Source organism: Cucurbita pepo, chromosome 9 (assembly GCF_057944985.1).
Source record: "Cucurbita pepo subsp. pepo isolate OVF chromosome 9, ASM5794498v1, whole genome shotgun sequence".
Classification (NCBI taxonomy): Eukaryota; Viridiplantae; Streptophyta; class Magnoliopsida; order Cucurbitales; family Cucurbitaceae; genus Cucurbita; species Cucurbita pepo.
In genome coordinates this window covers 1,315,541-1,330,357 of record NC_141806.1, presented here as the reverse complement: position 1 = coordinate 1,330,357, position 14,817 = coordinate 1,315,541, and the positions used below count along the sequence as shown (strand labels likewise).

The following is a 14,817-nucleotide window of genomic DNA, read 5'->3' as shown; positions in this document are numbered from 1 at the left end:
AAAATACATTTTTCTTTTTGTATAATTTAATTATACGTGTTTGACTTGATAATTTAATTATACGTGTTTGACTTGAAACAATTCTATGTTATTTGACCTATCGAGAATATTATTGATAATCATGCTGGTTTATCGGAACAGTTTTCACTCTCGAAAACCGTTCAAGAAAAATAAGTAGCATGACCCAAGTCTTAAGAAAATATTGAAAACATTAGATGTCGAATTTAGATTCCAAATTCCGAACAACGTTCAAATATGAAGGCCTTGTGACCCATGCCACCCGTAAGAGTTTGACTTTGAATTTGATTTATTCAGCAACAATGTTGGTTTATCTTTTGGCACACAAAGGACAAGTAAGCAAAAATTTGGTATTTATTTTGGACACGTCGACGTCTTGCGTGGCCAATAAGAAAGCAATTCAGCCAAATAAACAAGCATCGACACGTCACACTAATAGAACACGTCATTATTTCTAACAAACTACAATTTCAAGGGCTTATTATACCAACAATTTTAAGAGCTATTATTGGAAAGATTATTAGAATATTAAATAAAAAAATCAACGTGACATAATATTATTATTTTCAACTTAATTCAAACGAGCATTTAGCAACTGTCTCTTTTTTTTTGTCCAATGAATTTTAAAAAAAGACGAGTCAAGGTAGATTGTCTGACACTATCACTACCAAAAGCAACCCTATTACTGAAATAGCTTACACGTCCTACTAATTAATTTGGTCTCGAGGTAAGGAATAACCAGTTACACAACAGGAAGGGGTCGTTACAACCAAAACCACACTTGTAACCCAAGACAATTAATGAGGTTTTCAAATTTGCCAATAAAAGACATAAAATACGTGCATATTCATGATTAAGACACCATCATACTTGTCGACCATCTATCAAACGAAACAAAAAGAACTAAGTTGAGAGAGAACTCCTAACCAAGTCACTGCTTATGAGTACGCAACTCATTTTTCGACAGGCACGTGGTGAGAGTCCAAGTTGCCCTCACTACTTGGAAGCTTACGGTTTTATATTCTATTTTCAACGGAACATAAACAATATACAATATGAGTCCTGGAGTATAAGAGATGAGCATACCAGGGAATTTGTCTTATCATCTTGGAGAAGAGTAGTAGCAGCAGAATCAGACAGTCGGCCATGAAAACTTCAGACTACAAAGGAAATAGTAGCAGTCGTTTCTGCATCGCCCTTCTGTTTCTAAGTAAGAAAAAGAGCTCCAAAAGGAAGTTAAGTTCATCCGCAAGTAGAATAATTCCAAACAACCATAATCGATTTAACAAATTCATCTGTAAATTCTGTACACCTGCGAGCGAGGGAATACCAGCCATCCCCAGGTACTATATAGAGTCGTCATCCAATGTCAGCCATGTTTAAAAAATTGAATACAATCGGCATAGACTAAAATTTACTGGTATTTCTAGAACAACAATCTTCTTCATTTTTCCTTATTTTTGGGAATGAAACAACCTGCAATACCTCGCGGTATGAGTATGCACCAAGACTTTCTTCTCAGCAGCCCATTCTTCCTTTTGTCATGGAAGCTAAGCTATGATCCGATGAAAACTAAATGGCAACACTCCAGCTGATCTTTGGGAGATTACACCAAGATCTTACTTCATTGATCACACTTTGAAAGCCATGTCTCTCAGCATCGCTGAACCTCTAATTGATTGCAGTGTCAGAACTTATCTTTATTTTGTAAGGTAAAAGTTGAATACGTGAATGGCAGAATGAACTCCCAAGTTCCAAGATTTAGACTACCAATGGTTGGAGAATATGTTATGTACAAGTAGCTGGACAGCACTGACCTCGAAGAAGCAAACTCGCCTCCAGAGTCTGATTTCAAGAGTCGTAGACAGGACTGTATGTCAGCCACAGACGTGTAGCACATATGAGAAAGAGCATCCGACTGAAGTATCTAGGCTGCACTAATTGAAGAAATAGGAAGATTGCAGGACGTCCTTGAGATCGAAGTCTCCCCGATCGGGTAAGGGCGGAAACTTTAAAGTGGGGAAGGACTTTTGGAAATTTTTCAGTAACTGTAAAGGCAAAAACCGTAGAATTTACAAGTTAAAAGAAATTCCAGGACAGAAGAAGACAACTAGATCTTTGTTCTAATTGATCCAAAGATTGTATAGGATAATACTGTCAATGTGCTCTGTTTTGTCTCAAGAGGAATATATTTTGCCAATAATAACCAGGATAAGTTAGCCGATCAAGTACACATGGGGCGAGATACTTACATTCTCCAGAATAGGAGCCTCGTATAGCTCAACAAATTTCTCCCTTAGTAGCCTGTTCATTACGTCAACATCGCATGCATGGGTCCAATATGAATCATGGACACCTGTAATCAAACATGGTAAGAAGAGATATGGCCACGATTGAACACTTAAGAATTCACATAAGTTCACTGAGATAAAGGACCCAATCAATAGAGAAGTAAAAGAAAAATGAAGTGAACCTGCAAAGTTAAGGCCTGCCCTTCTGCAGGCGACAGCAGTCATCATCATATGAGAACCATCAAGGGAGTGTACAAAATTTGGAGGAAAAGCTGTTTTCTGACGCGTAGCCATGACCTACAGAAAATAATAGGAATTATCCGGCTAGTAAACATATCATGCAACCAATGAATTGCACTACTGCATACAGTGACCCATCTCAAGAGAGTTAATAAACTTGAAGCGTCTCAATTTCAAAAGGTTTTAAACACATCGAGTCTACCCAATAATTCCTGATTTGGTTGGCCTTACCTTGTCAGTTTCTCGTTGTAGAGCCAACACTTGCAAGGAAGTCTTGATCTGCAATAAGTCAATTACAGTTTCAGTTTGTTGGAGAAGTCCAAATCATTGTTAGCTTAAAGTTCACAAATTTATTAGAACTTTACAAGATGTCTTCCTAGTTGCCGGTAAGGTTGTACCACTGGCAGTCCAAGAGGAGTTGTCCATCGAACTGGCTGATTTTCTGAAGCTATTACCTGTTGAAAATTAAATGTGTGAAAAGCTAAACCTTAGTCGAGTGACAAAAAGGCAGAGGAACGCTTGCTGAAATGCACATAATATCAGATTTCTATACTTAACTAAGATAAGAAACGTAACATTGCTAAAATAACCCACTCCTCAAGATGTTATAAAATCAAATTATTTGAAGTACCTACGGCAAAGACGAGAGAACATGAGTCTGAAAATTGAAGAAATATGGAGGAGATCACAACCCTTGTAGTTGTATTTCAAAATTAAGATCTTTGTTCGAAGACGAAATTAAGCTCGATGTGGGTTTGGGTAAAGGGTGAGGTTCTAGGAAATATGGCTGGTCACCCAACCATTGATGTTAAATTTCTCAATCTCTACGTGAGAAATTGAAACGAAATAGAGGAAAGTCTTGACTGGAAGAAATTTAGTAGGATAGGAAACTGAGGAGTTGGGAGATTTATCGAGTGAAGATGGAAGGTCGATGCATTAAGGCAGTTTTCTCCTAAACATCTATTTTTGAAGCTGGTAAGATCTGATGGGAAGACTATCCAGTTCACTTATGGCTGGAGAAAACCAAATGAGCCTAAGTAATGTAAATGATGTTGAAAAAAGTGGGTTAGTAAAGACTCTGTAAGTCCCATGTGGGTGCATGTTTATGACGGCTTCAGCGTGAAGGTTTCACCAATCAATGAAAAGTCCTTTCTTTTTAGGAAGGAACACAATTTACAAGAGGAGGGGAACTATCGAAGAATTCCCACTTCAAGCTAGTGATACTACGAACTTTATCAAAATAACCAAAATAATGACAATATCACTAATTAAGTACCGCACCTTTGCACATTCACCAAGCCAGCTCATGATACTTCTTGCTGCTTCAAACATTTCCCCCAAGGCAGTCAAGGTAGTCTGCACGATAAGTCTTCGAATCAGCAGAACGTTCATTTCAAAATAATAATAATTGTAGTAACACATTTTTCTTGTAAATATAAAAGAAAAAGTTGTGTAAAAAAAAGAAACAAAACTATAATATGCATGCAAATAGGCATAAATGTGCTACATTTTTCTCACAAGCAAATGGCAGTTTATTGACTCACTCTAGCTGCATAGCAAGAAGCTGCAAATAATTGTGAATCATCAGCAATGGATGCTCGTTCTTTCAACCTTTTCTTAATCTGATCCCGTGCACCCATATACGTGACACCATACACGGATGTCATGACTGTTTGTTTCACCAGTTTACGATCCACCTAATTGCAGTCACAAATATGAATCCATTAGAGGAAAAACATACAAGCAGCTATTAGAAACAGTTCTAAAAAACATTATTCTCATAGAATTATTAGTAACCAGACCTGATTGATTAAAAGTCTAGCATGCAACGCATTTGGATTAGTTGCAGGATCTTTCTCTGCATCACTTCGCATTATGTCAAGAACTCTGCACCCAGAAAAATATACAAATAAACAAAGAAACTAGATCCCCTCCGAACACCAAAAATATGCTCTAAAACACAAGTCATTTGCAAACTTTTATACCGAAAGCATGGAGAATACTGTCTAAATAGGTATTTTTCCTTTCATACTAGTTGGTAAACGAAGCTTCCAAAGTTGAACGCAGAGAGCAGAGTCACTTCAATTTGATCTAAAAAATATCACTTGCATTGAGCATACTTTCATTTTCTATAGTTCGCGGAACGCATATATTAGCTCCCTTATCATAATGACCAGGCTTCAAAATACTTTTCAGCTTATTCAAACAAACATGACATTGACAACTGCTGGGTTATTAAGACTCAACTTTCATATGTAAAAAACACCAAAGAGCAATTTTAAAAAAACATTAAAAAAAACTGAGGAACACTTGAATAATCCTCTCTACAATCAAACAAGCGAACAAGAGATGCAGTAACCTGGCAGCAATTCCTGAGTACACATCTGCGGGCTTATCTCCTGCTACAAGGTTAACTGCCGCTGCTCCCAACTGAAGAAAAATGACACAATATTAAATGCTAATTAAGAAACAGACCGTGTCATCTCAAAGAAGACTTTTTTTGTAAAAATTAAGGAGTTCCCAAAAATACAGATAGTTAAAAGAAATATTTTTAAAGTTCTTCGTATGTGTAGTACAAGAAGCATTATTTAAATTCAGGTGCTTTTAGCTTCGAATAAGCAAGCATTGAGGTATTTTCAATCCCCGAACACGCAGAATAAGAAATAGCCAAGTAAAAATGGAAGTAGCTCAGCTGACTTTGTATCTTAATCTTATCTAACTAGAGAAATTAAAAGTACCTTGTCCCTCCCGAGAGCTGCATAGTGTTGCAAGCCATTGCAGGAACCATCCTGCCAAATCATGGAGAAATAAATAAGGATAAACAAAGATATATACTGCAGAATAGCTATATGATTATGGTTTCGAAAGGGATAAAGTTGCAGAGAACAAAAATTGCATTCATAATTTGGGGACAAATTGCAAGAATAATGTAAGTAGTACCTGGTGCACAGGCATATGGGAAATAGTTGTTTCCGGCGATGGACTTCTTAAAGCCTCTGAGAGATTAATACACACAGCCAAGCACTGAAAGGGATCCTCTGCGCCCAACCACCAACGATTTCCTTCTAGAGGCCTGTCTGCCGAATCAAAAATCTCATCCAAATGATTCTCAGTAAATGATATTCGATCCTTGTAAGATAACTTGTCCACACCACCAGCGTATAGATTTGCCAAATGTATCTTCAACCAGCGTAACCCTGACTCTCCAAGTGGCCGTCCCTCCGCAAATTCTAGAATTCCTCGACACATATCAGAACCAAGATGATTCAAATGTGGATGCATTGGGTATGCACGACCTCGAAAATCTAAGTTGTGAGGATAGTAAAAGCCCTCCTCTTCTTTCATTTTCCTGGCCACCTGCTCACAATAAAAGTAAATTCAAATGTATTTGACAAGAGTATTCAAATTTAAATTCTATTCATTCAATCAGTTCTTACTGCAAGCTTAAGCTCAACGTCACACCGCTGTGAATGCCTCTCACTATTCTCTTTTTTTGCAGCCTTGAGTTTCCACTTCCATTTTCGAATTTCTGCTTCATCTTCCACAGTTGGCTCCTCTGGTAGAGGAGCCTGTACAAATTGAAGTTAAAGTTAAAGTTACAAAAAAAGATATAAATTTCATAAGATAGGAAAACATGCAAATAGGAACAACTAGCATTCTTCTTCTGTAACATACATCTTCACGGTCAACCAAATCAGCAAGACGACCGCCACTGGCCCATATCCTGTCAATAATGCTAAGAACTCTTTTGTTCACCCTCCACTTGGTTCTTCCAAGCGTATCAAGTGCCTAAAAATGCAAAAATTATCATATATTAAGAATTCTTACGTAACTGAAGTTCAAAAAGAAACTGCAAGATGATTTTTTCTATGGGAAAATCTTAGGAGTTCCTTCTAAAGATGGTATCGCAACTTCAAAGACAAAGCCCATGAAACATATAGTCAAAGCAAAAATCTTCTTCGACAAAGAGGAAGTACCAGAGTCCTAATATCTTATGATCGTCTCTAGAGTCCAGTGATATTAATTTTTCAACATGGTATATGGGAATGGAGGAAGAGGTCAGGCAAAACCAAAGGTGTGTATGTAAATCATTAAACTAGGAAACAATCATCAGAACTCTCAAACCTCAAAAACAGGCTCTAGTTGTTTCTTTGGAACTCTTTTAACTGCTTCACGTTGCTGCTTTGCCCCATGTATTCGCATAACATATGATGGTAGGAATAAGTGTGCTCCTTTATCATACCTACACACGAATAGCAGACATCAAACACCAAACATAACAAGCATACAGTACAAATGAAACTTAAGCTTCAGAAAATACATATCATTCAGATATATATTCTCTTCAACAAATGAACCAGTAAATATCGTTACATGAAACTAGGTTTTCATTCTCTGAATATTATGGAAACTATTAGAATTTATTGAAATAGATTAAAATATAGAGTAACCTACCCTGTCCAATTAAGAGGAGGCACCAGCATAGGCATATATGGTATGACCATGTGTCTTGCCTGAGACAAAACTGAAGACAATCACTAATCCAAGACATAAACTGAGTAATTTTGAGAGAGAGAGAACCTTGCAGAACTACAGAGTTGCATAATCATACAGCAAAAATAATGTCTACAAACTATTTATAGAAAAGCAACCAAATTCACATCGAGTACGGAACAGCCCACAATATATGATTTTACTTACAGTTTTCTCCAGGCCTCTGCGAACAAGTGGATCGCATTCAATAACACCATATCTTCTGCTAGTCTTTCTGCGGGAAGAAACCAAATGGTAATAATTAGTAGTAGTAGTAATACAGATCAGACATAGAAAGAATATGTAGAAAAATCGAAGTGAGATAAATATGAAAAATAAACCAAGAGAGCAGAAGGCTCATTAACTGTGCTTCTTTTGTGATGGTTTTAAGAGTATGGACAAATGCGGGACGAATATCAGGAGGACCCCCTCCTAACTGATCCATTGGAGGTTGAATATACGCTGTTTCAATCAATAGCTGAATCAAACGACAACCAACCTGGAAGGCAATAGAAACCAGAATTAAACAATTTTTCGCTGTTAATATGTGTACATCAACATCTACAGTAGCTCACAGCAAGTACACCAGAATTTACGCATTACTTCACATTGAGACTATGGGCAAAAAATTAAAAACAGAAACCTTCACATGCGCATCCTGGCCCCAAGGCTTTAAATGGTCGTGTTCCTTGACTATCATCCTAACTTGCCGCAACTTCTGTTTTTTCATCAGGTTGGTGACTTTTTTCCTCAATTTGTCTTGTTCTTTGGCCACTTTCTCCTGGTCTTCAACCACAGGTTCAGTGTCTCCTTCAGTAGTTTTTTCATTACTCTTCTTCTTCTTCGTATTCTCAAAGAACTTGTGTATTCTAACCTATTTCGTAGAAAGAAAATTGTCCAAACAAATATTTCAATTTATTCAACACTTTTGTTAAAAATGTCAATCAGAGTTCAGATGTTCATTGCCAAACAAGAACAAATATATCACATATCTAAATAAGATAAAGAAAAACTGACAGAATGAGGTAAGAAACCTTAATATATGATCGATAGCTCTCAATATTGGAAAGAAAACCATGACTCGTTTTTTACTTTGATACCTAGCGAACTTCATATCAATGGGAAATCTAAAACAAATGCAAAATTTTAGACAATAAGTTCAAGAATTTGAAACTAACCAACCTCGTGTTCAATGGCTTCTCCTATCTGACAAGCAGCTTGGACTACCCTGACACTACTGTTTCCTCCGCTGTTAGTCATCAACAGCCCCATTAACTTATGCATTGTAATCACAGCCATCATATCCGCCGGCAGAAGATCAAAATAAGCAAAATGAGACACTCTACTCTTCTTCTTGCAAAACTCCTGGTCTGCAGCAATTGCATCACGCAAGGGTTCAAACCAACCAAGGAATAAAGACTTCATGTAAGGTAAATTGGGCGCCAACTTCTGCTCACACATATCCGCTAATAGCTCTTGATACTCTCTGGCAGCCTCTTCCCAAGCCTCCGTCTCCATCTTTATCTGTCTCTTCCGTAGAATATTGTACTTACCTACCCCCATTCCATCCACCATTTTCTTAGGCTGCTTAAAGTGAGACTCCACCTTATCTTGTTTGCTTAGTTCCTCCATCAATTCCTGAATTTCTTCCGACCCTGATAAGTCCTCATCGGAAATGGCAGCCTCCGCAGCAGTTGCGTAGCCATTGGCATGGTTTAGAACCCCATAAAAAGCTACGGGATCGCTTGAATGTGCGAAATTGGATTTCGCAAACCCAACTTCACGGGAATGGAAAAAGCTGATTCCACGAGAGCCCTCTAACAGGCAACATGATTTCAAGCTTCCGAGTGTCCTGGAGGATCTAATTTCCTCAACAAAGATAGAGTCTTCAATAACTTTTCTGGAGAAGAACGTATCCCTCCTTGAAGCAGCTCTTTTGACAATGTTTCTCCACATTCTCTGGTAGTAGGGATTCCGAATTCCCACAACAACAAGTTCAAGCAATTCAAAACGCAGGTGAAGGAGATGGAAAATGCGAAGAACTGATAGTCGGAATATGCAGTTTCCCCGAAATGTTCTCAGGCAGTGAGAAACTAAGAACACAAAGTTGAATACAAAGAATTCAAACGCGGGAAGGATGAGAGATGAAGGTAGAGATCTCAAAATGGTGGGAGAACGGAGAAGAGAACCACAGCGGCGGCCATTAAACCCTCCTAAAACCTACGTTTTCTCCAACATTTATTCCTTCACCCATTCTTCAACCAGGTCAAAACCCGACCCGTTGGGTCACCGCACAATGTTAGCCCGCTTGTTCTCTTATTGGGCCTAATGGGCTTACTCGGTTTTTTTTTACGCGCCGTTGATCCAGGAATTTTCGGCCCAAATTTCGGAATAAACATTAATGTAATGTAATTACACAATGTGGTAAATCGTAATGGAATTACACAATGTGGTAAATTTGGCACATATGTCGTTCCAAGAAATTTTGGGGGTGGTGTTGTAGTATTACCCGACCCGTTGGCACATATGTCGTTCTACTAAATTAACCAATGTGGGACTCACTCACAATAATCCTCAACAGAGAATGGGATCTTGATGAGGGATAAGTGGCATTGAAAGGAACGTTGGAGGCATCACGATAAGTGGTTGATGCTGGAATCGCTATCTCGCAGTGTCAATGTGCCTGTTGTAGTGGAGGTAGAGGAGACGAGGAAGAGGAAAAAACAAGTTATTAGATATGGAGAGGTTTCCAGCTCCCTGCAACCAAGTCTGTCATTGGAAGATTTAGTATATCATTGTCAGTAAAATATGCCACATCATATTCGGCGTCAGGTGTTCTAGCCGAATCCTTGGAATCGCGTAGTTTGGGTGAATCCTTGTCGCCAAAAGATTCCGAATGCTCTGAATCATCTGAAGCAAACATATCTCCTTTTGCCAGGTCTCGTGCCGACTCGTCCTTCCAATCTTTCTCAGGAGGGACAATGGCACGGACAGCCTTCTCAAGGTTATCCCGAGAAGGTACTCCCTCGTCGATACAAATATCCTTAACGATATTGCAAATATTTTCTTTGTAACACACTATCAGTTCAGGAAGTTGACATTCAACGATACTCTTTTCCATGAACAACTCCGAGTCTTCCTCGAACAAGTCTACTTCCAAAGAATTCGTGCGTGGTGACACAATGGGTTTATTAGCCTTGTCATAGTCATTAAAATCATCAAGACTTAAACAATCAAGCTTAGGTACAACCCAACCATCTGCAGCAATATTATTGCGATCGGCATCCTCATAACCTTTCGGACGGCTTGCAAGTTCTTTCTGATCTGCTAGCTTCAACCCACCAGAATCAATGGCATCATTATCACATTCAAATGACTTAGGAACAAACTTGGGGCCAGCATTTGAATGGCAAACTACGGCTTCACCCTCTGTAAAATCATCAGGAAACATGAATAATTGCTACAAATTCACATGGTTACCAGAAAAAAGGGGGAAAGAAAAGAAGAAGAACATGAGATTTACCAATTTTCATGATTCAAATGAACTGTTTCCAATGGATTTTCTCAAGACATGCACCAAAGAGTCTGTCATTCATAGGCAAGAACAGAAAAGTAAAAAAGCTAAGTCAAAACCTTCCATCTTTCAAAAGTTGCACAATAAAATAACAATATACATAGCAGAAGGTCAGCTCAAGAAGTTTCAAGAGGCCAAATTTTAAGTTTAAAGTCACAATAAGAATGTTTTCATGGTTCCCATAAGTCAAAAAACAAGATCATGAATCCATTGACCGACTATAAACAGGAAAATATAAGCCACTGGATCATTTTCAGTACTTAGAATCATAAGCAGTAAACAACAATCTGTTCATATGCAATGCTCTGTAAGGGAAATTTTGAAGCAAATCCACAGTCCTGTTCATGTAAAAAGACAGGAAAGGTTTAACTTAACAAGAACTTCTTAAATCTAAACGGAAAATTTAAACCCCAAATTCAAATATTCAATCAAAGGGTACCCAAGATCGGCCCCTCTCAAGATTCCCACCCCATTTTTGTCTGGTAGTTCATACTAGATCCGACCACCTGTTATTTAATCTTATAATTTAAGAACAGAAATGGAGAAAAGTGGAAGAAAGTTCCAAGGAACTGAGAGAAAACCCAGATAGGAATTCTTCAATTCTGTGTACTAATGGATGGAATCAGATATCTGACTAACAAAACAGATCCAATTCCAAACAAAATATAAAGAAAAACAAGGAAATCCCAACTTTCCTTGCTCCATGTTCATGGAAAAGAGGCTATCCAGTTTATGATCCAAGCAAGAGAACATAAAGAAAATGATTGAGAAGCATGATCCCTCGCACAGTCAGTTCATACAGAAATAACAAAAGTTGAAGGGAAGATGAAAGAAAGAGAGAAAACCTTGAAGGTTGTAGGAACAACAGAAGAAAATGCACTAAAAAATGTGTTAAAGCGACTGTACAGAAGAACCCACCAAGCAGCAGCCTGAAACCAAGAGGTGCGCCTGCATAGATATCAAAGATTATTACGACAAGCAGACGAGGGAATAAATGGGGTCCGGGGAAATGAGTTGTGATTATCTGTTACACTAATTAAAGGTCAACTATCAAACCCACCGCCCCCCCTCTCTCTCTCTCTGCAATTAATAATGGCTTGGTTTTTAGCACAAAATTCATATTCAAAAACTCCCCATCGCCCCAAACAGTGGAACGATTTCCCCATAAGAACAATGAAATTCGTTTTACCTTGACGATTCTGGAATCCAATCCCGAAGAAGCAGCTTCAAATGTAGGTATTTAAACCGATCGAGCAGCAATCCCTAGTACCCTTTTGCATTCAGCGCCTGTAAAATTGAAGGGAGCTTGATTTGATTTGACCATACCTTTCCAAAATTAACGGAGAGAGAATCAACTCTGTTGAGAGATACCTTTTCTTGGGGTGACAATCATGTCAGGAAGTATACCCCAGATAGCATTTTCTGCTGTTACGAACTCAAAATCGGACAGGTTTTCATTTCCACCTCCTCAAAAGCAACCGCCGGAGGATTTTAATTTGTTTTTGTTGATCGGTTCAGCTTTTTTGCCGGAAAAAGTGAGAACAGAGCAAATTAGCTGGACGGAGCTGTTTCCTTGAGAGTGCGATAACATAAGATTAGTCCACCAGGTTGTATGGAAAACGCTGATTCTGATAGCGGATTTCGGCTGCTTGATCGAAACTCTAGCACTGTTCTACCCTGGTTTTCGGATCAGAAGCTGTCTCCCTTTTTTTTTTTTTTTCTCTAATATATTTTGTGGGTCCGTTTCTCTGATTTGGGAATTGGGATTCTGAATATCTTCGCCATTTTTATGCGATCATTTCCTTGTAAAGCCTCTGTTCTTCCTTTTTTTTTTTTATTGCACAATTACAGTTAATTTTTTGTTTCTAAATTATTAAACTCCAAATTAATTTTTTTTAAAATACCTTCCTTAAAAAAATTAATAATATTTTTAAATTATAAAAAAAAAAAAAAATACATTAAAAATTTTAAAAAATATAATTATTTTTAAATAAAAGACGGTTAATATTTTATTTGTAACATATTTCAACTCTCTTGTTTCAAAATTATTTTTAAAATATACGATGACAGACAATATCTACTAGTAGCTTGGGCTTTTATAAACAGTATCAGATCTAGGATAGATGTGTTAGCATCCTACAAATAGTATTGAGTCATATACCGAGCAGTGTGTCAGTGAGACATTGAACCCTCAAGGGAGTGGATTATGAGATCTCACATCAGTTGGAGAGGGGAACAAACGATTAATTTTAAGGGTGTAGAAACTTTCCGTAACATACGTATCATGAAGCTAACGGCGTAACAGGCTAAAATGGACACATCCTATAAATAGTATCAGAGTCAGACACCGAGCAGTGTGTCAGTGAGACATTGAACCCTCAAGGGAGTGGATTATGAGATCTCATATCGGTTGGAGAGGGAAACGAAGCATTAGTTATAAGGGTGTAGAAACCTCCCGTAACATAGCATCATGAAGCTGACGGCGTAAACGGCTAAAATGGACACATCCTATAAATAGTATCAGAGTCAGACACCGAGCAGTGTGTCAGTGAGACATTGAACCCTCAAGAGAGTGGATTATGAGATCTCACATCGGTTGGAGAGGGGAACGAAACATTAGTTATAAGGGTGTAGAAAACTCCCATAACATACGTATCATAAAGCTAACGGCGTAACATGCTAAAATAAACAATATGTGCGCTCTTACTGTTCAAACTTTTTTAAAAATTAAAAAATAATAATAATTATAAATCTTATATTATATACAAAATTAAAATTAGGTTTGTTAAATAATTTAAAATTTTTTAAAAATTAAATAAATACAAATATCACTAACTTGTAATATAAGTTATGAAATAAAGAAAATTATTGGTGAAGCAAGGAGTTAATATTATTTAATTTGTTAAATATGGGTGTTATGAACCTACCATAGGTAGAGGAAGTTGTTAGAAGGAAATTAATTTATATACATTAATTGATATATTATTTTTTAATAATCCCTAAATAATATTAAATGCACAACAAAATAAAAACTCCCAATATTTTAAAATCATTAAAATACCAACATTTAAAAATCTCGATGACTCGAAAAAAGCTGAATCACTATAGTCGAGATAAAATTGGTTGAATTAATAACTTATTTTAATTGGATTTAGTTTAAATAAACGAAAATTTATAAGTTCGTATAATTAATTGAAAATACTAACCTAAATTTATTTATATTTTTTTAATAATTTAGCTTAAAGATAATATATTTATTTTAATTTTATAATTATTTTGGATTATTTATTCTTCAAGTTTTTATTTAGTTTAAATTTGTTAGTTATTATTATTTAAATTTATTAATTGATATTCTCCATTTGATTTATTTTAATGAACATGTTGCGCATTAAGTGTTTGATTTATTGTTATTTTTTTAAAACATAAGGTAATTAATTAATATATTCAATACCAAATAGGTTGCTGATTATAATAACAATTAATTAGCAAAAGAAGTGGTTGAATAATTATATTATAGATTAAATTACATAAATAGCTTTTTTTTTTCCTTTTTATTATATTTTAAATAAAGTGCATTTTTAATTTCCACCCTCCATTAAAAGTAAGTGATTTGGTTTGATTTTAATTCCATAATAATATTTATACCGACACCCGAGTAAATGAGGAGTATTTGAATGAATCAATACTACGTTCGAATGAGAGCGGTCCTACGATAGACTTAAAAAAATTGAAAGTCACTACTTATATCAACAGAGTGCACCTTCATTTTCAGTGACTCTATCATAAGAATTTAATCGTTAAACGTGCTTTACTTGGACCAATGCTATATTGGGTGACCTCTAAATTTTTCTGGGATGCATGTGAGTAGGAACGACTCGTGTTTGTTTATAGAGATAGTCTTCACTCTTAGAAGTGAGGAGTCGTCGCATGGGGTACAAGGAAACGTCGATAAGGTCCACCTTCCTAGACATGGGTTGTTACAATTTATTATTTCACACGAGTCGAGCTACTATAAACCTAAACTGGTACAGTGCACCGAGTCAAGCTACTATAAACCTAAACTGGTATAAGGCATTGGACTGATACGTAAGGTGCTCAATCGAGCTATATTACAAATACAACGAGGTCAATATCCACGTCGACCAATTACTACCGACATTT

General features: G+C 36.7%; 2 protein-coding genes across 5 annotated transcripts; both read right to left on the bottom strand.

The window, feature by feature from the left end:
• Window positions 1-1,276: 1,276 nt before the first annotated feature.
• Window positions 1,277-9,311, bottom strand: LOC111802637 (DNA-directed RNA polymerase 1B, mitochondrial). Of its 3 annotated transcripts, none has more exons than XR_015422348.1 (20): window positions 8,265-9,311; window positions 7,726-7,956; window positions 7,448-7,581; window positions 7,251-7,317; window positions 7,005-7,063; window positions 6,675-6,792; window positions 6,225-6,338; window positions 5,987-6,118; window positions 5,490-5,906; window positions 5,288-5,338; window positions 4,909-4,979; window positions 4,352-4,436; window positions 4,094-4,246; window positions 3,831-3,905; window positions 2,915-3,004; window positions 2,781-2,828; window positions 2,492-2,606; window positions 2,271-2,374; window positions 1,836-2,066; window positions 1,277-1,689 (listed from the first exon to the last, which is right to left on the bottom strand). XR_015422348.1 is itself a non-coding variant. In XM_087126627.1 (19 exons), exons 1-19 carry the CDS (start codon window positions 9,036-9,038, stop codon window positions 1,956-1,958), a joined length of 2,949 nt encoding a protein of 982 aa, XP_086982753.1. In that variant the 5' UTR covers window positions 9,039-9,311; the 3' UTR covers window positions 1,277-1,955. The 3 variants fall into 3 exon arrangements, 1 of the variants encoding a protein (XP_086982753.1); XR_015422349.1 differs by having other exon boundaries at window positions 1,277-1,681; XM_087126627.1 differs by having other exon boundaries at window positions 1,277-2,066.
• A 487-nt stretch (window positions 9,312-9,798) lies between these two features.
• On the bottom strand, window positions 9,799-12,450 carry LOC111801342 (uncharacterized). Of its 2 annotated transcripts, none has more exons than XM_087126629.1 (5): window positions 12,028-12,450; window positions 11,846-11,943; window positions 11,575-11,604; window positions 10,606-10,667; window positions 9,799-10,511 (listed from the first exon to the last, which is right to left on the bottom strand). In XM_087126629.1, the coding sequence occupies exons 4-5, from the start codon at window positions 10,613-10,615 to the stop codon at window positions 9,814-9,816; spliced, it is 708 nt and encodes a 235-aa protein (XP_086982755.1). In that variant the 5' UTR covers window positions 10,616-10,667; window positions 11,575-11,604; window positions 11,846-11,943; window positions 12,028-12,450; the 3' UTR covers window positions 9,799-9,813. The 2 variants fall into 2 exon arrangements, with proteins under 2 accessions (XP_086982755.1, XP_086982754.1); XM_087126628.1 differs by having other exon boundaries at window positions 11,502-11,604; window positions 12,028-12,448.
• Window positions 12,451-14,817: the final 2,367 nt, after the last annotated feature.

Excerpts from the sequence above, each read along its gene's own strand:
- LOC111802637 (XM_087126627.1), bottom strand. The coding sequence starts at position 9,038 with ATGTGGAGAAACATTGTCAAAAGAGCTGCTTCAAGGAGGGATACGTTC. Across the intron at positions 6,793-7,004 it reads CCTCCTCTTAATTGGACAGG|GTATGATAAAGGAGCACACT; the intron begins GTAGGTTACTCT and ends ATTCGTGTGTAG. Across the intron at positions 2,607-2,780 it reads TACAACGAGAAACTGACAAG|GTCATGGCTACGCGTCAGAA; the intron begins GTAAGGCCAACC and ends TATTTTCTGTAG.